The following is a 25,879-nucleotide window of genomic DNA, read 5'->3' on the forward strand; positions in this document are numbered from 1 at the left end:
CTCCGCTCCGCTCCTCCCCTCCCCTCCGCTCCTCCCCTCCGCATCGCCGCGGCCGGGCCCCGTAGTGCCCGTGATCCTCCGGCTCCGGGCTCCCCCGCGGGTCCGCTGGTGACGTCCCGTCCCGAAACATGAGGCGAAAATCGGGCCTTTCGGCATTTCGTGGCGCAGAGGAACCTGCCCCGATTCCGGTTCGGCGCTGTGCGTGACCCCGGTGGTACAGCCCCCTCCCGGCGCGGCGGCAGGGCAAACCGCGGGCCTGCGCTTCGTTGCAGGTGTTTGACGGGAGACATGCCCAAGGTGACGCTGAACGGCGTCACGGTGGATTTCCCCTTCCAACCCTACGAGTGCCAGGAAGCCTACATGGCCAAGGTGCTGGAGTGCCTGCAGAAGGTGAGTGCCTCCCTCGCCCGCAGGCCTTTGGGTTCACTTACTGCCTTTTACTTACAACCAATAAAGGACTTCTCTAAAAAGAGGTTGTCGCAGTTCAAGTTTGCTTCTTGTTGTCCGTGTGCCGCGTTTTCCAGATCTTCTCTGACCTTCTTTTACTTGTATTTTTGTTTTACCCTATGGCTCTTAAAAACCCAGAATGTGTAGGTGGTAGTCAGAAATGTAGACAGGATGTTTCTGCCCAGCCTGGGAAAAGGAAGAAAAGCTGAGCAAGTAGTCCTTGTGTTCATGCAGTCTGCCTTTAGCTATCTGGGGTTGGTTTTGTATTGTTAGTCCTTGGACCATTAGTGTAATTTTTCACTAATTTTTAACTAGTAATTACGCTGTAAGTGTAAGTTTTCATTTTATCTACAATAGGATAATCTTACTGAACGAATGTCAAATAAGAAAATGTTATTTACAGTAGTTATCTTTGTTCTGGAGTTGGTTAACAGATCTCTGTGGTCCCTGTTCTTCTGAGACATCAAACAAGCTTACCGTGGAAGCTTTGGCTTTCCACATGGCTCCGCGTTCCTCCATGTCAGGGGGCAGTGGCTTGGGTCCTGCTTGGTACCTCCTCATTTTAAAGTAAAAGGCTTGTAAGCCTATTTTTTTAATATATATATATAAAAAAAAATCTTTTCATACACTTGAACTTGAATTGTCACGGCAGTGCAAGCTCAGCTGCTAGTTTTTCTGCAACTTGTAGTATTGTTACGTGCTTTAAAATTGTAATGTCCAGTAGGACTAGATGTTTAAAAGCGCTTGCAAAATTTTCAGCCTAAACTATGATGTGGGATATAGTCTTAATTCTAAAGAAAACTGGCAGTGTGAAATCTGAGTGTCACTCTCTGTTATTTTGCAATAACTTCTAATATTTTCAGGTATTTCATGCTGAAATGTGATGCATTGTAGAGTGGAGAATTCCTCTGCTAAATAAAGGATAAGGGCTGGCTCTGGATTTCAGATTGAGCCTCGCTAAGTTGATTAGAGGGTCATGCATTTATAACAACCTTATCTGGTGTATGTGTGCGTTGTATGATATAGTTTACCAGACAGTGATTGTGCTTTGAGGGTATGAAGTATTGCACAAAGACCTGTTCTAGCTGAATCTCCAAATTATTCATTTTTCCACCTTTTATTTTATTTCTCCTTAATAAAGAAGGTAAATGGCATTTTGGAGAGCCCTACAGGCACAGGAAAGACCCTCTGCCTGCTGTGTTCCACTCTGGCTTGGCGGGAACACTTTAAAGATACTATCTCAGCCCGCAAAATTGCACAGCGTATGAATGGAGTGGAACTCTTCCCGGAGAGACCCATGTCATCCTGGGGCAATGCTGCCACAGATGCTGATATCCCGAGTAAGTACTGCAATTTTTACGCTCAGTAGGAGCGATACAGGAATGTTATGAACATTTGCTCTTATCTATCTTTTGTAATAAGTATGTAATTATAAAAGCCATGGAGACATTGTTTAGCAGCTGAAGCAGTTTGACACCATCTTATAAATTTTAAAGGTGTTTTACATATTTAATTTTTCTTAGAACATTATAAACTTACTTAGCTCATTCTGTGTGTGTGACTAGTTAGGCGACAAAATTTCTTGCTGTCTCTACAAGGCAAACTGTTACCATAGTACCAGCGAGAAAGGAGGCTAATAATATCTCCAGTTCTTCTTTCCATGCTAATAATGTTTTTCTGCCTTCTTTCCTCCTCTGTTTGGCAGCTTATTATACCGACGTTCCCAAAATAATTTATGCCTCCAGAACTCACTCACAACTTACACAGGTCATTAACGAATTAAAGAACACAGTCTACAGGTAAATATGATTTAGGATAATGTTCCTATTCAAAGAAAAGGTGGAGAAACCCATCTGGTTTAGTTATTGTTTGAATTTCTGTGGATGAATGTATAAAAAATAATATCCAGTGAAATGTAGCTCTCAATGTGCACATGTAGAACCTGGATTTCTTTGTTGTTGAGTTGGGTTGGTTTGGGTTTTTTTTCATACTTTACTGTTTCTCTTATCTCCTTTGATCATAGAACTTCTTGAATTTGGTCTGGTTTTGACTCTTTACTTTACACATTTACTTGTAACATTACTTTTTCCTTTTTTTTTTTTTTTTCCTGGGGCATTTTTTTAAGGCAGTGGGAAGCCATTACAGAGTTGAATTTCTTAGGCTGTTGTAGATCTGTGAAGAACTTTGTGGTTCTGCTGTACCACTGTCTGTCGAGTTTTCAGCCGTTGATGTGCCAGTGTGTTGACTGAGCTTTTTGGACAGGCAGTAATAATTTGTTTATATGTTTCTTATAAAGATACAGCCTTGTAATAAGCAAAAAAAAATATTGTGAATGTTTGCAGGGCATTAGTTCTTGTCATATCTTACTCTCAAAATCGCAGCCAGCTCTGGAATAGCTTGTAATAGATGACATCCCTCAGCTTATTCGGCTGAACTGTCATAACAGAACCCAGATTTTTAGTGGATGATGTAAGCTGCTACTCATTACCTCCTGCTGTAAACTGCTGCTTATTACCACCCAATGCTACCAGGAGAAATACAGTACCCCAAAGTCAAATAACTTATATAGCTGTTACAAACAGGCTAACTTACTGTTTCCTATTCTGACCCTTATTTTGGGCTCATCTATTTCTCCTGAACCTTTTGCTTTTGATATATGATACCCAGTTCAGGCACGTACAACTTCTTGCCTTATTTTTAACATCAGTTTTGTGTATTCTGTTTGAACAGGCCAAAGATATGTGTTTTGGGTTCCAGAGAGCAGCTTTGCATCAATCCTGAAGTGAAGCGACAGGAGAGCAACCACATGCAGGTGAGAACAGAGCCTTGAAAGCATGCACGATGAGAACATGGAGGTTTTTTGTTTTGGTGTATGGCGTGTAATTCTTAACTCTGACACTGTTTAACTACTGGAGGCTGTAGGGGAAGACAGTGGTTCTAAATGTGCATCGAGGAACATTCAGTTTCTGGTTTTGTGAGTGCAAGATTTAGTTCTGAGTCTCTGGTAGCATTTTCCATCCAGAGAAGGATGTCATTGTGTAGAACATGAGAGAGAGTTAATAGTTTTCAGTTTACTTTCTGATCTGCCACTCAAGTGCTTTTCAAGAGCAACATTAATTTCAAAATAGTGCTTCAGTGATTGATTTACCTGTTATTTTTACAAGTAATATCAAAGGTTACTCTTTAAAAAAATATTTGTGGCAAAATATAATCAAATTTCCTCTGAGCATCTAAGTGTTCTGTGTTGCATAAAATAGAGCGTAACTTTTAAGGTGGACAGAGGGACACATGATTTTAAAACTGAAGAATTTTTATTAGCTTTTATTCATTATCCGGTGTTACAGAAAGCTAATAGCTCTTCACCCCTTAATATGCTTTTCAGTGCTTGACAAGCTGTGCTACTCTTGGCTAAAATATACTGTATTTTACAGATCTACATGTGCCGAATGAAAGTGATGGCTCGTGCTTGTCACTTCTATAACAATGTGGAGGGTGAGTTTCATTGTGAAAGTAAAGCCCTGTTTTTTGCAGAGGGAAGGATTTGCTAGGCAGGTAGAGAGTCTGCCTGTGCGTGCCTCTCTGTGTTGCTCAGTGTTAATGTCTTTCAAGAATTAAATGTTGGGAAGTGGATGAGTGTGATGAGCACGGTAACAACAAATGTTTGTGTGACACCTTTGCCTAAGCTTCTGGTTGTAATGTAATTTTTCACAGAAAAGAGTACAGAGAAAGAACTGGTCGAATCGATCATGGATATTGAAGACTTGGTTAAAAATGGGAACAAGCACAGGTGAATGATTCTCTCTGACCTTCCTCCCCCTTACTTGTGAAAATAGTCAAAACTATTTCTCTGCTCGTTTTTATTAATACCTTGGTATGAACTTGATATACACTAAAACTACAAAACAATAATGAGAGCAAAGTGGAGTGGCTAAATATGTTGCAGAGACAGCTTCGAGCAAAATCATGTGTGCACTAAAGCCTTCTGTTTCTGCAGTTTTCATCATACAGCAATTTATTTCAATCCTTACTTGTGTAAAGACTGAATCGGATCAGAGTCAGGCTCACCAGTATTTTATTTCTCGCTTGAGCAGAGGCTACCAATATCATCTGACATGACAAATGATATTGCAGTTTTGTTTCAGATCTAAGAGGATAACTGGTTTGTTGAGATAAAATAGTCTAGTGCAGCATTTACTTCTTAGCCTAAAGGGGTGGAGTGATGATGCTTTTTCTCCTTGAATTTGTTTTTTCTCTGTCTTGTTGAGCTGCACAGCTCAGTATTATTTTCTACACTTCTTTTTACTTGTCTTCTGTGAATAGAGCTAACCATCTGCCCTAAAATTAAACATGCCAGTTTCAGCTCTTTACAAAGTTGAATATAAACCCTTAAGAGTATGAAACATAGTATATGAATGTTGAATGCACTCTTAATGTTTCTGCAAGTATTACTTTATACTCCTTTTTTTTTAAACAGAGCTTGTCCTTATTATCTCTCTCGAAGCCTGAAGCAGCAAGCAGATATTATTTTTATGCCTTACAACTATTTACTAGACTCAAAGGTAACACATATCTTTGCTTTTAAATGTAGTTGTTCTTCTATTTATCTTATATTGGCTTTTAGTGGATAAGCTGTGAAGAAGTGATGCATAGCAAGTGAATGCATTATGTGGTATACTTCAAAACTAATCAAAACCCGGTTAAAATTCAGAACCATAGAGGGTGCCATTTTGTGGTTTTTCTCTGTAAAGTTCTTTTCCACAGTTAAGAATTATTTTCTTTTTTCTTTTTTTGTTTGAGGTCTTGCTATTTTTATAGAATTAGCCTTGCAGAATGTGATGCCCTTCTTGTTTGGTGATATTCACCTCCTGAATACAAATCTTCACTCACATACTGTGCAGTATTTTTGCATGCATTCTGAGACATTTTGGTTTCTGCAGCTCGCTGCATGATTTCTAGAACAAGGAAGCTTCTTCAGTGGAGGTTGGTCATCTCTCTTAGAAATAATTGCTGGCTTATTGAAAAAAGCTGTTGCAATAAGTTATCCATTTTTCATGGACAGACAATGAAACCTTTGAAAACTCTGAGTAAACAAATCTGCTGACATTTTCATGCAACTTGGTGTAATTCATGAATTATAGTAAAAGCCAGATTACATTCCACTGTTACAAAAGGCAAAAAGACCAAATGTTTAATAAATTAAAAAATAAAATAAAATGAAAAAAAATCTCTGACCACCTTAAGCAAAGAAGCATTGTGAAATGAAGTTATGTGGTCTAGTACTGTTGGGGGTGTGTCAGAGCATTCACGTTCACTTCTTGCAAAGTGACTGAAACTAATTCTGATAAACTTGTGTATCCTCGTATGGTAAATCTGTTTTCTTCTTTATTACAAAGTTAGTTGTAACCTCTGTAAACTTCTACATACTGCATTTTAGCGCCTTCATTTACAGAGAAAATTATTCTATGGCGCTTATATTAGGTGGCCACAGCAATTATTGCTGTATTTTCAAAAAAACCCCATCAACCTCAAAAGATATGAAAAGCCAAATCTGTCTCATGAATCAATTTCTCAGTCAATTGAATCCATATTTCTTGATGGCCTTTTTGTCCATTCCCTTGTTCTCTTTTTGCCTTTAGAGCCGGAGAGCACACAACTTAGACCTGAAGGGGACTGTGGTAATACTTGATGAAGCCCACAATGTGGTAAGTTGTTTCTGGTCTGTTGCCATTTTTCAGACTTCATCCAAAGAGAAAAATGGACCCATGCCTTATTACAAACATTCTGTAAAATCTGTACTCAGCTATATGTTGTTAGTGTTCATTATCATGAACATTTCTTGTTCCTGTGACAGTTAAAGCTTTGTAGTTTAATTAACAGTCCTTTGAAACTACTGTGATTTTCTACAAAGTGATATTTTTTTCCTGAAGGGTGGATCTCCACATGTATGAGGGTGCTCATTTTCCTGTTTGGAGAGTTCTCTACCAGGGTGTAAGAAATCATGAAAGAGCCATTCTTGAAGCTCAGCTGCATCAGCTGTCCAAGTGAAGTAGATGGCAAACATGACTCTTGTAATATTTCCAAGTCTTCACTCATGGAGGCAAAAAGAAAAAAAAAAAGCAAAGCTGCATTATGAGATCTTCCTCTCCGTTGGCTCAAAACTGCAGCCCTTTGCCTAAATAATGAAATGCGAAGGAATATTTGAAATATGTCCCTTTTTTCTGCCACACGAACTACCTCCCAGTGGGATTTCTGCTAAACAACCGCAAGGTTTATTTTCTTTGTGTGTTCTTCTTTCGGTAAACAGGCCACTGGAGGGTGTGCTGTGTCTGACTAGATATATTGCAGAGCTGTGTCCAGTACACACTCCTTTCATCAGAACATCTTTTTTTCTGTTGAAAAATGGGTGGAAATCCAGTCATAGTTATTTGCATTTTTTTTTTCCCCCCTTTAGTGTTTTAGTAATATTAATTGATGCCTGCCTGCAGAAATTAAGCAGAACAGCTATTCTAGAACTACTCGTTTTGTAATAGTTCTCCCATGGTCTGTTCCAGATGAATGTGTGGAAACTTAGTAATTACTCTGAAACAGAATTGACTTCTTTCTGATTAGATTGTTTATGCATGCAGCGAGTTCAGCATTTTTTCTTTATAACTTATTTCTTCATAGCTATTGCAGTCAATTTTTTGTGTAGGTTAGTCCTTACTATTTCTCTTTGTTCTTCAGGGAATATGATTCTTTTCGTGAATGAAAATGTCAAATTGTGACAAAACAATATGTGACTTATTTTTCAAGGTCATAGAGAGTTTTGTCAAACTTATCAATTTGGTGAGTGTTCAAACCATTACTTTTTTAATAGAAAGTTTTCTTCCTTCCTTCTCTATAGTAATATTTGTTCTGGCATACATTTTGGCCCAGATTTTACATATGAATAATATGCCTTTTACTGTTTTGTGGTGTTTTGGTTTTTTTCATCCCCTCCTCCCCTCTTTTTTTTTTTTTGTGCCCCCATCTCTGCAAGATCATGAGAGGCGAGGACCACGTCTTCCTATGAGCATATATAGGGATATGAGCATTTCCTAAGAGTGTGAGAGGGACCAGGAAGGATTCTCTAAAAAAAAAAAACTTGCTACTTGATCAATTTGTCATCAGACAGCAAGCTATTTGGCAACTGCGTAGGAGAAGGAAAAAGATATCAAGAAAAATCTGTTAGTAGCAACACTAAGAACACAGAGGAGGTGACACCTATTAAATACAAAAAGGTTCTTAATGATGACAGTGATTTGCTACTAGATGGGAATGGTAGAATGTTGATAACGTGGAAGAGGTAAAATCTGTTCTACGTTTCAGAAAAAAAGGATGCCTAGTAATAGTCAAAGTCTTCAGGTGTTTATAAAATGTCCTCTGGCCTGAGCTGGAGACCAGAAATGAAATCAAGCCTGGTCATCTGGACTTTATCATCTATGAAATTGCCTGAGCAAATAGCACACTGAGGAGTCCAAGTAATGCTTCCATTCCTTGATATTTTAGGAGAAGTTGTGTGAGGAGTCATCTTCTTTTGACTTGACACCCTATGATTTGGCTTCAGCAATGGATGCTGTAAATGTTGTACTGGAAGAACAAGCCAAAGTAGTTCAACAGAATGAAATAAATGCTGAATTCAATATGGAGTTCGCCAGTTCAGGTGCGTTGACAACCACAAACCTCTGTTTCACTGGGATTATAGGGTGCCACTACAAAGAACTGGAAAATAACTTTTCCTAACAGCTTCTGGAAAATTTACTCTCACTAGTAGATTAATTATTGTTAATTAGTAATCACAGCCAGACAAACATGAAAAGATTTGGCCAAACCAATGTGACTTGAGGGGTCATGAAAGACAGCAGTGAGTGGAATACAGAAGATATCTTTCCATATACAGAGTTCTAGCCTTCATATCCATAACTTCAGAAAAGCCTTAAAGAACCTAGGAATGCAACGGACTTGAAACATCCTCTTTGAAATCTTCTCTTTCTTCAACAGGACTGAACATGGAACTTGAGGATATAGCAAAGATAAAGAGTAAGGTTATTTTTTGTGTTGTTGAAAATTGTTGTTGAAACAGTTTCAAAAGTTAAACAATTATAAATCAGGTTCATGTAGCATTTCTGTAGACATTGCTCATAATTGAGAAATTCATTAAGTTGTGCAGCCTCTTCAGAGAATTTTGTGGAATGTTTAGTTACAGTTTTTTTCCCAAGAAGATGAGAGATTTGACTGATGAATGCGTCACTTCCACCTTTGCTAGAAGTTCCCTTTTTTCCTAATCTTGTCAGTGTGCTGGAAATTACTTGCATCATTCTGCTGGAAGAACATGATGCTACATACATATATATATAAATAAATAGTAAGCGCTTGAGATGTTCTTGGAAATGGTTTGTAAACATGAGACAACTTTCTCCATCTATAGAGGGGACTTTAACATTTTGCTGACAACTGTATTTTCTCAGAGCATCCCAGGCTTCATCTAAGAATGGAGGTCATAGAATTTCTTATACGTTTAATATGAATGTTTAGAGATGATATCTAGGAAATTATTTTTGATCATTTTGATTTGTTTACAGGATGAAGAAAACGGCTAGGTTGCTGCCTCTGTAATAAAGTACATTTGAAAAAAGAGGCTTAGATGTGTCCCAGAATTGAGTTTCTGTGAACCCTAACTCTTTTCCCTCTTGGTTCTCCTAAAGAAATTCTTCTTCAGCTAGAAAGCGCTATTGATGCGGTGGAGCTGCCACTGGATGATAGTGGAGTCACCAAAGAGGGAAGGTAAACTTCTTCTTCATATGTTTACATGTTAAAAGTACAGCAAATTCCAGACCCGAAACTGGATCAGCTGTTATGTCTGGTACTACTATTCTAGTTTCTGGGAATAATATTTATTCAAGGTTTTGGGTTTCCTTAAATGCCCTTCCTGTAGTAATCATTACTTCTGGTGCAATGCCCTTTTAAAGCGTTTCAGGAGTGGAAAATCCTATGCTGTGTGTATGCATAGCAGGTGTTCTGAACTGGAAGAAGCTCCTCACCGTGCTTCTTTCAGTTTTGACCTCGTGATTTAAACAGAGATACTAGTGCTGCAGTGATTTGGTTTGAGGTACCTCAGAGCTCTGTAAGTCTATTTCTAAACCAATGCATATTGTACATTGCAAAAAAACCATGGAAATGGCATGCAAATCTGTGTCTAAATTACTACGTATTGTGTGTTGTAAAGAAATCACGGAAAATGTGAAGGATGTGGTCAGTATGCTTTCTGTCACGTCAAGATCTTCTGCTGTCTTCATTACCAAATACTTATTTTTATTCCTGTAATTTTTTTTCGTTCTCATGGAGACAAGAATATGTTTTGCTACTAGATGGTGAAATTGTTGTTATAATCATATGGACACAATTACTGTTATTCTTTTAGTTACAGTGTTTACCTATTTGTGCTTTTTCTTTGTAAATTGCAGCTACATCTTTGATCTGTTTGCAAAGGCCCAAATAACATTCCAGACCAAATGCTCACTCTTGGAGTCGCTAGAGCAGATTTTACAGTTTCTTTCAGGCCGTAAGTGTGAATTTGTTAGTTGTTTCACTCAGACTTTTCTCTGTAATGGATGTAATTGCAAGTTTGCATTGTTCAGGGAGCGGAGGAGAAAGGCTTCTTTGTTTACATTTAAATTTTAAAGCTTTTTAAAAGCTAAAATCTAACCCTGAGGACCTGTGTCTTTTTATTAAGACTTGCTGTGAGGCCCTCTGCTGGGAAACATGTTTTATGTCTGTTCGCTCAACAGAACTAGTTTTAAGAACCCCTTTGTCAAAACCTGAGTGTGTACCAACACGTGTATGTACGTACATAGAGGATTTTTGCACGCAACACTTTTTCTCCAACACCAGAAGAATTGCGGGGTAGAGCTTGTTGACATTTTGCTGATGGCACTTCGAGTGTCTTGAGTCCTTCCCTGCTCATGGAGTTACAAAACAGGAATGCTGGGAATCATGTAACGTCATATTTTTCCTTGATTTAGCAAGCTTCTGTCCTACTGTCTAGCAGCATCTTGTTCTTAATTTGCCCTTCTGCAAAGAAAAATCTCCAACTTCTACATGTGCTAAGAAAATGATTTAGTTCTTACTAGCAGACTCTTCAGTTGAAACACTGAAGAGAGCAAGCCCACTCCGTGGAGACTAGAATATAGACTGTCTGTTCTGCAAGTGCATCCTTTGAGAACACATCTATCCTTTTTTTTTTTTTTTTTCTTCCCCAGTGTCTTTCTCATTTTAGGGTGTTCGCACTCTGGCTTAACAGGTGCATCTGTTTATCACTTCCATGGTCAAATTCTTATCATATTTCATACGTTGTTTTAGCTGCTCCTCTGTAGTCACTGTTTTAAGCATACTAGAGGCTTGGAGGGGATTGTAAAGCACTATTTATAGCTGTAGGAAAGGTTGGTTTTGTCTCGCTGTGTAACAGGGTAGTCAGTTTTCTATTCTTCTTTTCATGAGACTAGTGCTAGTTGTGTGAGCTTTAGAAAAAGTAATCAAACAGTTTAAGCATGCTTATCTTTGTTTTAATTATCTCCTTTCCAATTTATAATGTAGAGAAGCCTTAAGAAGTTTATGTCATTGTCTCAGATGACAACTTCCCAATGCGTCAGAGACATGAAACTTCCTTTGGAATGCTAGTTTTAAATTTCTCCTTGCATCTTGAATACTGATGAAAAACTTGAAATAATTTATTTGATTCCGATAATATTTTCAAGTCATTGTATTCAGAGTGTTGTGCTGTTCAAATAAGATATGAATATATATAAATTGATGTATGTTTGTGTTGTAAAAGTAATCATGTGTTGTTCTGTCTAGGTACTGGGATATTTGTCAATACATCTGGATTGCATAAGCTCTCAGATATTATCCAGGTAAATAATTAATGCTGCTTCCCTACATGTCTGAAGGATAGAAGAGTTGGTTTAAAACATGTGGAAAGACATTGTATCTATTTTATTCTTGATTTTATGGACAATTATGCATTGATGGAAGTCTACAGATTTTTGAGGGGAAAGCTGCTGCCTCCTGGAATGGCCGACTTTGATTTTTACCCAGGTTGTTCTTTTATAGTTTTGATGTCCCTTTTTGGAGATGTTCAATTTAAATTTGCCTGGTTTTAGCCTCCACCAGGTGGAGCTGGGTTATTGAGCCATTTCATTTACTTTCTAGCAGCAATATTTGGAAATATGAGACCTTCTCATGAAATAACAGGACAGGCTAAGGAAAAAAAAAAGGGGGAGGGCGGGGCAAACAAAAGATAATTTAACTGTATTTTTTTTCACTTCGCTATTAAATTAATGGATCTGTAAAATAAAAATCTTTAGTGCCACAGGAACTGAATGTGACACTTGTGGATATGCATATTGTGCTGTCAGTCTTCTCCCTGTCGTGCACTTAAACATTCATTATGAAAAACCTAGGCCCCATAAGATTAGAAGGTACAGTGGCCTGAAATTCAATTTCTAGCTTCTCTCAAGTTGACCAGCTCTAATGTTCTTGAGTGATACTCAGAAAAGAGAGTAATGTTTGCAGAGCTTGAAGTTCAAACAAAATAACATCTTAGCTAGAGTGTTACAGATTGGAAAATCTGCTGACACTTGGGTTAAGTTCACTATATTCACAGAACTTGGTGATTTCAGAGCATCATCTTGGCCTGAGTTACTCTGTGACAGATTGAATTAGACCTGTTCCTGACAGTGAAATAAGACCTTTACTTCTAAAATACTTGTGGAGTTTTTTAGATCAAAAAGATCTCTTTCCCCTCATTAATTGGAGGTACTAATAATGATGACACTTTAATGTTTGTTAATCATTGCTTTTCTGTGTTGGTTTAATGATTTAAAAAAAATATTTTTTTGTATTAAAAATTATAATTGAGCCAATGCAAGAAATTCCATGTTGTTAAAGACTGCTGTGGCTGGCAATATTCAGTCTCTTTGTAGTTCTCTGGTTTGGTTCTGTTCACTCGTATCCTGCCTAAGAGATTAACTGCCAGACTTTTTCAGAAACCCTTGTTGACATAGGTCTTTCTTCTGGAAAATATGCTGCTTACAAGTGTAATCTGCGTTTATAGGAAGCACACAAATGTTAAAAAAGGTAATAAAACAATGGAAACACAGGCAGGAGGAGAGTAAAATCTATATAATAGCAAAAATGACAAACACCATAGCAATTTATTTAATCCAAAAAGTGAATTACTTCTGTATCCAGCTCTGCATTTGACAGCAGCAAATTAATTCTTTTTTTTCCTTCCTCAATATTCTTGCTTATTTGCAGAACACCTGTTAGCAGATTTATAATGAAATTCTTTTCTGTCTGGGTGTAGTACTATCTATGTACTTCAATTTTCCCTTTTTGCTGAAGGATTTATAACATTCCCACTTACATTTCCCTTTAACTGAGATTATTACTGTTTATAGGTTTTAGTGTCGCTTTTAAGTAAACTAGGAGGCATTAAATTGTCTAGATTTGAATTTAAGCATGTTTTCTAAAAGTCCTATCCTGAGTCTGCAATTTTATTTAGTTATTTTGAATGAACAGCTCAGGTCTATTCTGTCATATATACCAAAATCTACTGACAATATTGAGGTTGACTTCCTGCTCATTGCTAGAAAACCTTACAAAGAGGAAGTGTGAATTGCTCAGTATCATTGCTTTTCACCCAAGAATTTACTTTCTATCTTAGCTTAATTGTGAATTCTCCTCTTCTAGAATTGGAATTTAATAGAAAAGGATAATCTTTATAATTCAAAGTTTTCCTAAAAAACATTATTAGATGCTTGTAGGAGAACAGTCAGCCCAAGTTAACACAGGAATTCCTATAGCTGATTCATTTTTCTTACTTGCGAGGACTTTCTGTGCTTACTTTGTCTAGTAGTAGTATATGAAGTCATGCTGCACCAGTTACGCTGGTGGAGAGCAGCATACATGTCCAAAAGAATACCACAGAATTACACCCTGTCTAAAACTGAAAATGAAGAAATGTGTTCAAACTTTGCAGACCTGCATGATAAAGACAAGTTATCTAGCTGTATTTTGAACAGTCCTGGTAAGTTTGCGATACTGAACTCCTTGAATGCGTGTTTGTGAAGGTGTATTTGCAGTGGCATGCACAATTTTTTATTTTGATAGCAGCGGTTCAACAAAACCTGTTATGTATGTTCTGATACAGCAGTAGCAATTTGTGTACGCTGCTACCTAAATGATTGGTATTGGAAGGTGAGTGTCACAGTTCTGCTGTGGGAAAGGTGAGGTATGCCCAATTTAAATTAGTTTCCCGGGGCCTCAAAGATGAGAGATAAGAAGATTCAGAAGTAGAAGCCAGGTCTCCTGATCCCAGTGACCAGAGCCCCCCGATTAGTGTGTGCTCCGGGACTGGAGATAATTGTCTGTGTGTGCTTTTTTTAGCCTGTGGATAGCTGAAAGGTGATTTGAATGGGAAGAGCAGTCTTGCTGAAAACTAAGATCCCTTTTCTGTTGCTGCTGCCGAGGACATGCATGTGGGCAGTTGTAGCAGGTGATCTGCAATGTGATAGTTTGAGATATTTTTAGGTAGGACTAGGTCACAGTTAAGAGTCTTTGTTGGTTAAATGCAGTGCTTTCTTGTTACAGAGCCTTGTCTTCAAGACTTAATTTATAACCAGCTTGGTTTTATTAATAACAATTTTTTTCTTCCTCTTGGGAGAACACTTACTATAATCTTTTTTTGTACACCCTATCTTTGGCTATTTTTCAGAAGTTAGTATTTCCAGGAATTGTACTTTTTTTCTGACTGGTGGAGGACATCTTTCTTGTTGCAACTAACTGATATTCTTGTAAACTTGGATAATTCCTTTTAGATGTCTGAAGAAATTTTATTCAGAAAAATTAACAGAAGTTATAAATATTTGAGAACCACAGCTGTTTTCACTGAAGTTGCACTGGAGTGCCATATGTTTGAATGAGCATCACCCTTAGTCATAAGACATCACATACAGGAAAGAGGAAGAAGCGTAACTCTGTGCAGAAGTGTTGATAGAAGCTTCTAATTTAATATATGGACAACGAAGTATAATTACATGCTTTATTTTTTTTTTCTAAGAGGAGTATTATTAGTGTAGGTTAACATGGCTGAAACTTTAAGGGAATTCAAAAAGTTATTTTACGCTCAGTTGTGACTCTTTTTGTGATCTCATTAATATGTAGTGTGTTCATCTTTATCCACAGCCAGAAGTCATGAACAGTGTGAATAATAGTACTGTCATTTGTATAGTTTGAATATATTTAGATTTGGCTTGCATTCTTTGGAGCAATGAGAAAGTCATCTGCTGAGCAGGAATTGCCTGTAAAAAATAGGTTTATTCAAGATTCTCCATGTTTATCTAATAACAGGAGCGAGGAGATGTATTTAAGGTTATTGCAGCAGTAACTTTTGTGGAGATACTTCTCAGTGCAAAGATATGTTGGGGGTTTTGCTAGAAACAGTTGTTCAATCTTTCTATTTGTTTACACCCATTTTCCAGACAGTATTCAACATTGATCCTCCAGAAGGCACAACGGGTTTCATGCCACATCAGTCGATATCGAAATATTACAAGGTATGGGATGTTTTGTGTTCTGCATTTTTTCTCACTGACATTTAATATCTGTGCTTAGTGTACCAAGACTTGGAAGAATGTGGTTAGTATAGCAAATGATGATGTTGATTACAGGGAAGACATGTAAGTTCTTCCAGAAAAAAAAAAAAAACAAAAAAAAAAACCACAAAAAAAACCACCAAAGGAACTGTAGTTAGTTTAGGTTCCAAGGGAAAAGGGGAGCTACACAGTAATTTTTAAAGAAACTCTAAAATGAAATTAGGAAAGTGCAGCAAATGTGAATTATTGAGAACTTTGATACTGCATATTATGCAAGAATTGATGTGTTCTTCCAATAATCTGTTCCCTTGACTTTAGTTTAGCCTATTACCCAGCAAGCACAGTAGAGCCACTGAACCTTCCCCCCAAAGTCCTTATTTATTTAGAGTTTGGGACTTATGGGCAGTGATGCTATAATGAATTTTAGGAACAGATCTCTTTTTAGATGAAAGGTAACTCATATTCAGTTTAAGACTTTGATACTATTTTTGTAGCCAAATGAAGTAAGTCTTTCTAACACCATACTTTCTTTTCTAGTCTGCTTTTTTTTTTCCTGGTGGACAAATACCCAAATAATTGGGTTCTTTGTTCAGGGCAGACCATGAAAAGCTGCACTCATAAACTAAATCGGAACAGCTGCTTAAATGGTGATATACTGCTTTGCTCCTTGTTAGATATGTTATGAAAGACTGGAAATAAAATCGGAAAGACAGACAGGAAGTAATAGGACCTTACTAACACTATAAAAGTGGCATTAATTACGTTAACTACCCTTAATATGGGCTAGCTTTTTTGAAGGACAAAGTGCAAGTTCATTTCTATAGCCATCTCTAGAAATGTTTCTGTTATTTTCCTTCAGGTACATATTCATCTGGATAACAGTAATCAGAAGAAGAAACAAAGGACAGATCTCTGGAATTCGTCGTCTGCAAAAAAACAAGGTATGGGACTCAGTTTTGGGGAGGCTCGTGCAAAACCTGGGTTGAAAACTACTCAGTTGCTCCTTTCTGTTCAAATAAGAGAAGACAATTGAAGACATCCCAGTCTGCATTATTTCACATTTGGGAACAGGGAGTCCTTTGGCAAATTTTGGAATGTCATTGTAGGATTTTGAGTGAAACACCACCTATGTTATCTTACATGTTAAAAATGACTCTGAGGAATAAAGGGCTGAACAGAATAACTCAATGAGGGCATGTTCCGGACCTGTCTATATGGGAAAAAAAAAAATTAAACCCAAATGGCATAGTAGTGTTCCTTATAGAACTGGAAAGTCTTAAGTATGTGATTAGTATGCCTTGTCACCGTGGTCCAAGTTAAAACCATCAGTAGATGTGAGATCAAGAAAGATTCCGCCCCCCTGCCCCTCCACTCAGAAGAAAACCAGTGGGTGGTTTGGTTGTAAAGTTTTTTTGGTCATCTTCTGGCGATGAAGAGACTGGGAGCATTAGTGTTGCCCCAGAGCTCTCTTTCTCTAGAACAGGGTAGGTTTTTAAGGCTTTGAGGCTTCAAGTTTGAAGAATTCTGTGACTGTTTGAGGATGCATTTTTGTGTTTCCAAGTACAGCTCCATTGTGGATACAATGAGTCGAGGAGGTGCTTTTCACTTTTATAATTACTTCTAAAGGGGAGGCGACTAAGCAATCTCAATAGAAAACATTCTTGTACCAGCGCTGCTTTGTGCACTGCTGGAGTTCTTCTAGTGCAGTTATTCCAGTGAAAGAAAATTAATCTCCATTTTGAAATGGTTGCTTGTATTGGTGTAGAGAAAAATCTTCAGACCAGCCCAAGAATGGGATACCCTCCTTCAGGATTGACGTTGAGGTTTATGAAATGTTCTATTATCCTCATATCAGCTGTATTTCTCTGTATAACTGTTTTGTGTTAAACACAAAATTAGTGTTGCTGAGGCTGTAACTCCCTCTTACAAGAAGGAGATGAGTGTATAGATGTGATACTGAAAATGTATGCCAAAGGCATTATCACAGTAAATTCTATGAAAGTTATTAATCTCTGAAATTACTCATATATATTGGAGGAGTTATAATTGGCTCATTCTGAAGCTCTGTAGTCAAGGTTCATATGCTGTGCCAGAGATAACACTTGAGAATGTGAATTCTTAGCCAGAAAATGCCGTGCCAGGTAACAGGATAACAGCCTCAGGGCACTGCTACTTTCTCTGAGCTATGACCTTTTAATGAGCAACATCTTAAATTCTTCAGGGCATGTTGTCACTTCTTGACAGTTTCGGCCTCAACTATGCTTTTCAGTCCTTCTTGTTCAACTGAGATTTCTCCCTCTCCTTGTCTCTCTCCTCTCACCTATTTTATTCCCTATGCTCTGCAGAACTTGGTGTCTGGAACTACCTCAATATAACCGTGCTTCAAAACAACATATTTAGAAGAAAAGAAACTTGGCTTCTGAATCAAAGGCTTATCCTAAGACTTCTATAAAGCAGCATCGAGCTTGGCTTTGTTGAACTTCAACATTCATTCTTTCTGATATTTTTATTTATATTAATAAATACAATTGGGTGCAAAACAAAACATTTTCTGATTAGAGAAAACAGATATAGATCCCTTTACCTAAGCCTTCTTAATGGAATACTCTCCAACGGTCTTTGTAAATACCTTCCCTCATAACTGTCTACTTAATTACTCAGTTAAATGCTCGAGAATCTAAGTATTTGTTTTGAAGAAGTCCTTCTCTTAAGGACAAAAGTCACACTTTTCAAAGAATGAGTTTCCATTAATTTAGTTGTGTTGCACATAGTGTCCCCTTAAGTGTTTCCACAAAGTAAGTTCCGTTCTGTTTCTGGAGCATGCTGTTTGGTAATCTGCAAATACTGTTTTCCTGGGATATTGCTCAACTGGAGTTTGAAGTTACAGGAATAATTCGAAGCAGATTTTGTTAAATATGTGTGCAGAAAAAGGCTAATAAAAACACTTCTGTTTTATTGCATAATTTGGAGGATTTATACACAAAACCAATACGAAGAATTCTGTCATTTAGTAGACCCATGCTGATATATTTGCTTTTCAAATAAAAACAGTATTTGCAAGTACCTATGCAACAGACTAGCAATTTGTTGAGACTTGCACTATGTGCAAACCTGGCAGAGGCAAGACAAGACTGATCAAGTCTCCAGTTTCCTGTAGTGGTATAGCAGATTGTATAGAAATAATGCAAATCTTTTAAGAATAGCTGTTTTCAAAGGATTCTGTGAAAATTATTCACTCAAGCGTAATTCTCTGCAAACTGTAATTGGTGAGGGGAAGTGGCATAGCTTGGGATAGCTGATGAGATTACTGCCCTAGCTATCTGTTCTGTGCACGGATGCCGCTTATGAATGCAATAGTGAACCGTTGCAGTTTTACGTTAAGATGAAATGCTCTCACTCTTGGTTTGCTCTAAATCACCATATTGTAAACTATTAGAAAACTATTTCTCCAGGGATTAGCTGTCCTTGTACCAGGAGTGGAAAAAGCTGTTGCAGAGATCTGTGCAACATCCTGCTGGTGAATGGGACGTTTCAAATGGATTTAATATTGTTAAGCTTAAGGACATAGAACCCCAGGCTAAAAATGTACTACAATTCCAGCTTCTCCAAGAACTGGGCAACTGGTGCCTGGCAGTCATCCTGCAGGGTTAGAGAGAAGTGTATTTCACACTGAGCATTGCCGAGGCAAATGTGAGTGATTGCTGTTCTGCTCTTCTAGGCCATCCTATATGAGCACGGTTTGCTTTTATGCTGGAATTTCTTAGGCTCTTGACATAAGTGACATTGCTCTTGTCTGTAGACACTTATTGGCTTGTCCATATACAGATCCTAACTGTATTTTGTATCAGTTCTTAGTATGAATTGAAGAGATACAGAATTAGCTTAATTCTGGAATGTGATTCTTCTAGAATCTGGACGTTGTCTGGATGGATTTGCCCAAATGAGATGTAAGGATAAAACTTTAGCTTAAAAATAAATGCTCTCTTGTAATTCTAACTAGTAAGTGACTCATTTGGCACCTATTACTGGGGATTTCCTGAAACTGTCAACTCCTTCTGGAAATACAGTCTTTGAATGAAATATGTATGTTTAAAAGACATGCATATGATATGTGGATGCTAGATGTTTTTTTTTTACTGAAACTAATAATGCAAAACAGAATCAGAAGCAGAAGCAAAAGCTAATGTTTTGTTTTAGATTGGCTATTAGGAAAAATTTCTTCACTAAGAGAGTAGTCAAGCATTGGAACAGCCTGCCCAGGGAGGTGGTGGAGTCACCATCTCTGGAAGTGTTCAAAAAATGTGTGGAAGTGGTGCTTCAGGATAGGGTTTTAGGGGGCGTGGTGGCATTGGGTTAACGGTTGGACTTGATGATCTTGAAGGTCCTTTCCGATCTTAGTGATTCTGTGATTTGGCTGCTCTTGTTCTTGACATAGGTGATTGTTTCACTCCCTTGTTTCTTTGACTGCCTCTGAAAAGCTGATGCTAAGTTTTCAGCAAGACCAGCAATGGTACAGAAAGAAATGACTAGTATGATTTATCCATTTTTCTTTATATCCTTTCTGTTGATAACTTATATTATGCCAGATTTTCAGTGTCATGCACATTGTATATCCATGTCCCACAAAAGATTTGAACAGAAGTTGAAAGGTTTGGCAGTTGACTGTGGGGAAAATGGAAGTTTTATAGCCATTAGAAATTCCTGATGGAGAAAGATCTTCTCTTTTCAAGCGAGAGCAGGGGTGGAGATTTTTTTTTCTTTTAGTGAAACTTCAGTTGTTTGTCCTTCATCCCAGTATTCTGCAGTTCTTCTACCGTGCTTCCTCTTCCAGTTGTCCGTGACAGGCGGAACGGAATCGGTGAATGAAGGACTGAGTAGTTTTATCTGCTTAATCTGCCTGTTGCTTGCCAACAAAAAGATCTGATGCTCTGACTTTTCTACAATCATCTTTTGATTAAAAGTATAATCTACTTAAGGTGTGAGGGAACAGTGACCTTTTAAACTATACTTTGAACGGGCATAGTAATTAAATCCGAGAAGGACCAAAGAAGAACATACCATACATCTGGAATTTTAGCTTCAACTGCTGGCTCTCTTACTTTCAGAAGTTCAGATGCAATGCGCTATATGCTAGTCATATTCTAATTTTTCCACTTATAGACTTGCTGCTTGGTGTTTTCTCTTTATTTGATGTAGGAAAGACCTTAAGCTATTGGTGTTTCAGCCCTGGATACAGCATGCATGAGCTTGTTCGACAGGGGGTCAGGACAATTATCCTTACTAGTGGGACTCTCTCTCCCCTCTCATCATTTACAATGGAAATGCAGATGTAAGTACCTAGATGTGTGAACAGTACTGTTACTGAAAATGTACAATCTGGTCTTGTGATTTGAGGTTTTATTTTGGGGTTTTTGAGTGTTCTGGACTGGTAGCCAGTAGGGAATCATACGATGAGTATGACCGGGATCTTACTGTTGTGTTTCTTTAGCCCTTTTCCTGTTTGCTTGGAGAATCCTCATGTTATTGATAAACACCAGCTCTGGGTTGGGATCATCCCTAAGGGACCTGATGGAGCTGTGCTTACTTCTACCTATGAAAGAAGGTAATGAACTTCCATGTGGAATTCTGCTTTGAAGTCTTGGGTTGGGACATCTTGGGTTCCGCTTACACAGTGGCCTCTGTAGTTCTTTTCTTGAATAAACACTGTGCTGAATAACAAAACCCTTTAACCACTACTGTTGAAAATGTAGAACTGGAGGGCTGGAAGGGATCAAATGTCAGGGCACTGAGTGCACTAATAGTCCTTAATGGCCCTGACCAGCCTCAGCTGAGACCTCCACGCACAACCATTGCCCAGCAGCTCCACTTAAGGTCTGGCATAGGTCTTCAGTCACTGCCCACGCTGTAGGACCCAGCTCCATCATAACCACACCTGGCCATAGGCCCTGTTGATTTGACTCTGACCTACTGATTGACTTCCCCAGTTGACCTTGGACCTGCCTGTCTCACTATGAACCTGCCTCACCATCCCTGGACTGTGACATTCCTCACTGTCACTGGACCTGCTCCTGGTTTACTGACTTGCATTCCTGGCTTTTTCTTGGACCTTTCCCATCATCATGACTTTGCCTGATGATCTGGACTTGTGATTGGGCCTGGCTACTTGTGATTGAGTCTTTCCTGCTCACCTTGCTCTGTTACTGTGGGTCTGGGCCCTGGCGGGCATGACCCCTGCCCTGCATGCCTTCAGATCATGCTCAGATATCACCTCCCTGCCCCTTACAGAGCAGTCCACTCTCACTGACATGGAGCCCCATTCTAAATTTATTTGCTGAAAAAGGCTTAATTGATTTGAAAAACATGACTGGCTTAGCAAAACTATTTTTAGATGTAAAGCTTGTCACCATGATCAGCTTCTCTTTTACCTCTGCATTGCCTTCTTAAACAAAATACATCCAAATATTTGTCAAGCTTTTCATCATAATTTTTTTTGCTTTTCTCTGGTCTTTCATCATTTTGGCTGTGTCTTTCTGTTCTTCAGGGTAGACAGTGCTTCTGCTGCTGCTTCTGCTGCCAGCAGAATATACGGCCAGCAAGGAAGGCCAAAACTTGATTTCATTTTATATTGACTTCTGTTGTGCAGTATGATAGTCACTGGCATCTCTGCATATAATTTTAAAAGGCAGTTTCATGCTTTGGTGCACATGGGAGAAGGTTTGCACTTGCCAGTTCTCTGAAGTTAGTAAAGAGTGGCATCACCTTGGTGCTAGTACTGTGTTTAGGGACGTAATCCTTCTGTGGTGTTTTGAAATGAGGATCAGTTCCTTGTGTATGTTACATGTGTTCTTCCATTTAACTTAATTCCTGTAGTACACCCAATTTTTTGTGCTGACACATTCTTGAATCTATTTCAGTTCCAACTTTATAGATGAACCTCTGGCTGAGAATTCTGTAATTTAGCCTGCCGCAGGCCTGACTTTTTCAGCAAGACAGAAAAACTAAAAAATAGATCTCAAAGAGCTTTTACTGAAAGAAAGGGAAAAATGACAGATGTTCCACAGAACAGGAAAGGGACTCAGCACTTGTAATTGTTTTTTACATAGAGGCAGTAGTCTGGAAAACCTTTGGACTGTATTTTTCATTTTCAGATGCTTAGTGTGCCGTTTCAGTGTATTTTGTTGAAGATACTGTCTTTTGAAGCGGGAAGGTTGGGGATTTCCCCCCACCCCCCAAGGCCTAGAACACCTTATTTTTTGAAGACAGGGAATTCACAGTGTTTGCTGTGTTTTGACAACATCTGTGTGGTGATACAGGTATTTGTAGGTCTCATAAAAATAAATATGTTTGGGTTTTTTGCCTTGCATATGTAAGGTTCCTGGGAAAACAGTATGCAAAGCTACAGGGCATTAAAAAGAATGAAACACAAAGGCATGAGAGAACAGGTGACTCTTCAGTCAGGGCTGGAAGAAACAGATAAATACTGCTCATTATAGAGTACAATTTTGACAGTACTTTTATAGTCAAAGCAAAAGTGATTTACTTATTTTATGCCACAAGTTGATAGTAACCATAGTGACCAAATTCACCCTTTTTGCACCTGCAGCCTCACCACACCTAATTAATCAATAATTATTTTAAATAGTTGTAACCTTAGTCAGGCTTGGCAGCATCTGCAGACTTTTCTGGCAGATCTTTTACCACTAAGTTGTTAATCAGAAAACTCATATGGCTGCCCATTTCCACTTGTTACATTTTGATAATATTGAAATAGTAAGAATATTTAATAGTAATAGTAATGTATAGTCCAGGTATTTCTAATTTTGTGCCCTTGGTAAGGGTGCTTGCCACAGGAAGGAGAGCAATTGGAGGTACGGATATGCTATTTTACATGAGTATCGGAGGAAGTCCGATATGTGTGAAAAACATAGAAAAGGAAATACAGTGATGTCACTCGACTTTTCCTCTTTGTAGGTTTTCAGAGGATTATTTGTCTTCTCTGGGGAAAACAATTGGTAAGTGAAGTGTGTGGATTTCAGAAATGGATTGTTGCACAGGATTTTTAGAAATATCCTAGAAGTAGAAATACTAAAGATGACCTAAGAAGACAGAGAAAGGTAAAGGATTGCATTGCATATCTAAAAGCTGTCTGGTTTTGTATGCCTCTGTTTGCTCAGGCAGCTGGCTACTGTAACTGCATACAAAAATGAGTTTGAGTCCATGATTCAGTATTTCCAAGTTAGGAGTTCATTTTTATTGTCAGGGATTTGTGTTTGGGTCAAAAATGTGTTTCCTAGACATGGGCAGGAAGTCGTGCAAACTAGAAAACCAATGCACAGAAATGATGCAGCCAAGCATCGTTTGCAGAGCAATTAAGGATCACAAGAAGTCAAGGCAATTTCTTGTGATATTTTGTAAAGGTGCTGTGTCAAGTTTTCCTTAAGTCAGCATTTATTGTTTTGGTAATGCTTTACAAATATAATAGAACTACAAGATTTTAACACCTGAAGACAGAATAAAAGAAGAGCATTTGTGTAGCTTGGCTGAGATATGATTGAAATGAATCTGTTAAATCTAGAAATGTTTGAAGGAAATGGAGAGTAGTCTGGGATGTTCAGCTTGGCCTAAAAGGTGAAATTAAGGAAATGCTTTCACAAAATACCAGATTAATGTTTTTTTCAGTAAAGTGTATGCTATTTGACTAGAAAACTCTCAAAAGCAATCTTGTCCTACCTCATCAGTTGCTTTGAATGTTTAGACTGCAGTAGACAAAGAGTGGAGAAAATAAATGATCTAAAAATAGATCCTACTGTCACAAGGGAAAATATGGCAGATGATGATGTATCTCTCTTGTCTATAGCGTTTGCTGTAGCTCGTAATGTTTTTTTATCCTGTTAACACTACATTTTACAAAGCTAGTTGGGCATCTGTACTGAAGTTTATACCTTGACAACAAGATTACTGAAATTGTTTTAAAAAATGAAGCAACTTCGAATACACAAACATTTATGTCAAGAAAGTAGAAAATATTTTGGAAGGAGCCCATGCTGTTAGTTTATTTTTCCTCTGCAGTCTGTATACTCCATCCCAGGATGAAAATGCCCCAGCTATACACTTGCCTATCTCATCGCAGGTAACCTTGTGCGAGTTGTACCACATGGACTGTTGGTGTTCTTCCCATCGTACCCTGTCATGGATAAGAGCCTGGAATATTGGAGAGTATGTTAATTGCTCTGCCTTTATTAGGTGGTTTGGTTACACACATCAGACAGTTTGTAGCTATGCTATCTAACCATGCTTATTAAAAATGCTTTGTTAGTAAATAAATTATAAAATCTAGAAAGTAAAAACCCAGGTCAGGCTTCCTTCATTTTGATCACAATACACTGAAATGCAGTGCTGTAGAAACCAAACCCAAAAGAATCTTAATGCGTTATCTCATCTGACCTGATCTCAGAGTTCATTTAATTTCACCAGACTCCTCTTTATTAAATCCCCAAATTATAGTTGGCTTAAGTGTTTCAACTCTTAGGGAAAAAATCCCAATATAAGCATTTCTCTTTTAACTTGCAACTGTTGCAACTCTAACTTTTGTAACTGCTATGCTCATGACTTGAGTGTCCCTGGTGAGACTTGGTAGAACAGTTTTGTTTTACCTCCTCCTTAAACGTGAATGCTGGGACAGAGGTGTCATACTGCGGAGTGGGTCTCTGGGAGGTGGATGTTGGGAACTTGCAAGTTGGAAGGAAAAGAAATGGATCTCCCATCTGTGTAATGTCCAAGTTGCACCAACTGCAGGGGATCACTGTTCGTGGTGTTAGGATTGCATGTTTCTGCTTCCATCTCTTCCTTGGTTTGGCAAGAGAGGAACAGACTGTGTTGGGGAAGTCTGTGGTGACCACTCCTGAGCATTTCCTTTTGTGTGGGCACTTCTGGTACGTGCCTGCTTTCACATGGCCATTTCCGATATGTTCGTTATCTGTTTAACAGGAGCATGATTTTGCTAAAAGAATAGAAGAAGTGAAGCCAATGTTTGTGGAACCCAGGAACAAAGGAAGCTTTGCAGAGGTTGATTATTTGCATTACATACCTGTAACACTTTCAGAAACTGTTTTTATGTTTAAATACCTTCTCTAAGATGTATTTGGGTGTTAAACACCCGAATTTTATCCTAGGATAAAATTAAAACTCTCTGACTGCTGCTTTGAAGTATAGTTCTTCTGTGCATCCTTCCTTTACTTTTTTGGCCGGTTGTGTAGGGTACAGTCTTCATTTGAAATCAAGTGATGTAACAGCAGCTAACATACATATCTACTGAGTAATGGAGATGGTAGAAAGCTGTCACTTCAGTAGTCAGCATCTTTTAATGTTCTACAGGACATTTCCTCCCAGCTTGTCATGCTTTGGGTTTTAAGGAATTGTGTGGTGTCATCTTGCTTCTTTATAGTAACTCTGCTGCTTAGAGTAAATAATATCCTTTCCTGGTTTGCCTATTGTACTCAAAGATCTGCAGAAACACAGGACAGACCATGTTTCACCTTATCAGAAGCATCTGACAGTAATCTTTCATGCTTACCCAGATGTATTCTAGATTTCACAGTAATGTAAGGATTTTGCTAAGCAAATGGCTTCTCACATTTGCAATTAGCAAAAGTAAAGGAAATTGCACTAAGCCAAATTAGTCCCATTTTAGATCAAGTATAAGTCAAATTTAGCTAGTACAGCTTTCTACTTATGTATATGTGAAGGGTAATACCATTCCT

The 25,879-nt window shown here is 38.2% G+C and overlaps 1 protein-coding gene across 1 annotated transcript in view; it reads left to right on the forward strand.

The window, feature by feature from the left end:
- The first annotated feature begins 235 nt into the window (after nucleotides 1-235).
- Nucleotides 236-25,879, forward strand: part of RTEL1 (regulator of telomere elongation helicase 1) — a 49,324-nt gene continuing 23,680 nt past the window's right edge. The window contains exons 1-20 of the mRNA XM_010287057.1: nucleotides 236-390; nucleotides 1,589-1,787; nucleotides 2,153-2,246; nucleotides 3,178-3,259; nucleotides 3,879-3,939; nucleotides 4,159-4,234; nucleotides 4,922-5,006; nucleotides 6,084-6,149; nucleotides 7,975-8,128; nucleotides 8,467-8,505; nucleotides 9,171-9,249; nucleotides 9,930-10,027; nucleotides 11,320-11,375; nucleotides 15,006-15,080; nucleotides 15,979-16,060; nucleotides 20,316-20,448; nucleotides 20,608-20,721; nucleotides 23,091-23,131; nucleotides 24,250-24,335; nucleotides 25,107-25,184. Of these exons, the coding sequence (XP_010285359.1) occupies nucleotides 289-390; nucleotides 1,589-1,787; nucleotides 2,153-2,246; nucleotides 3,178-3,259; nucleotides 3,879-3,939; nucleotides 4,159-4,234; nucleotides 4,922-5,006; nucleotides 6,084-6,149; nucleotides 7,975-8,128; nucleotides 8,467-8,505; nucleotides 9,171-9,249; nucleotides 9,930-10,027; nucleotides 11,320-11,375; nucleotides 15,006-15,080; nucleotides 15,979-16,060; nucleotides 20,316-20,448; nucleotides 20,608-20,721; nucleotides 23,091-23,131; nucleotides 24,250-24,335; nucleotides 25,107-25,184 (1,800 nt within the window). The 5' untranslated portion in view covers nucleotides 236-288. The remainder of the gene's footprint in view (nucleotides 391-1,588; nucleotides 1,788-2,152; nucleotides 2,247-3,177; nucleotides 3,260-3,878; nucleotides 3,940-4,158; nucleotides 4,235-4,921; nucleotides 5,007-6,083; nucleotides 6,150-7,974; nucleotides 8,129-8,466; nucleotides 8,506-9,170; nucleotides 9,250-9,929; nucleotides 10,028-11,319; nucleotides 11,376-15,005; nucleotides 15,081-15,978; nucleotides 16,061-20,315; nucleotides 20,449-20,607; nucleotides 20,722-23,090; nucleotides 23,132-24,249; nucleotides 24,336-25,106; nucleotides 25,185-25,879) is intronic.

This window comes from Phaethon lepturus, unplaced genomic scaffold (genome assembly GCF_000687285.1).
Source record: "Phaethon lepturus isolate BGI_N335 unplaced genomic scaffold, ASM68728v1 scaffold42435, whole genome shotgun sequence".
NCBI lineage: Eukaryota > Metazoa > Chordata > Aves > Phaethontiformes > Phaethontidae > Phaethon > Phaethon lepturus.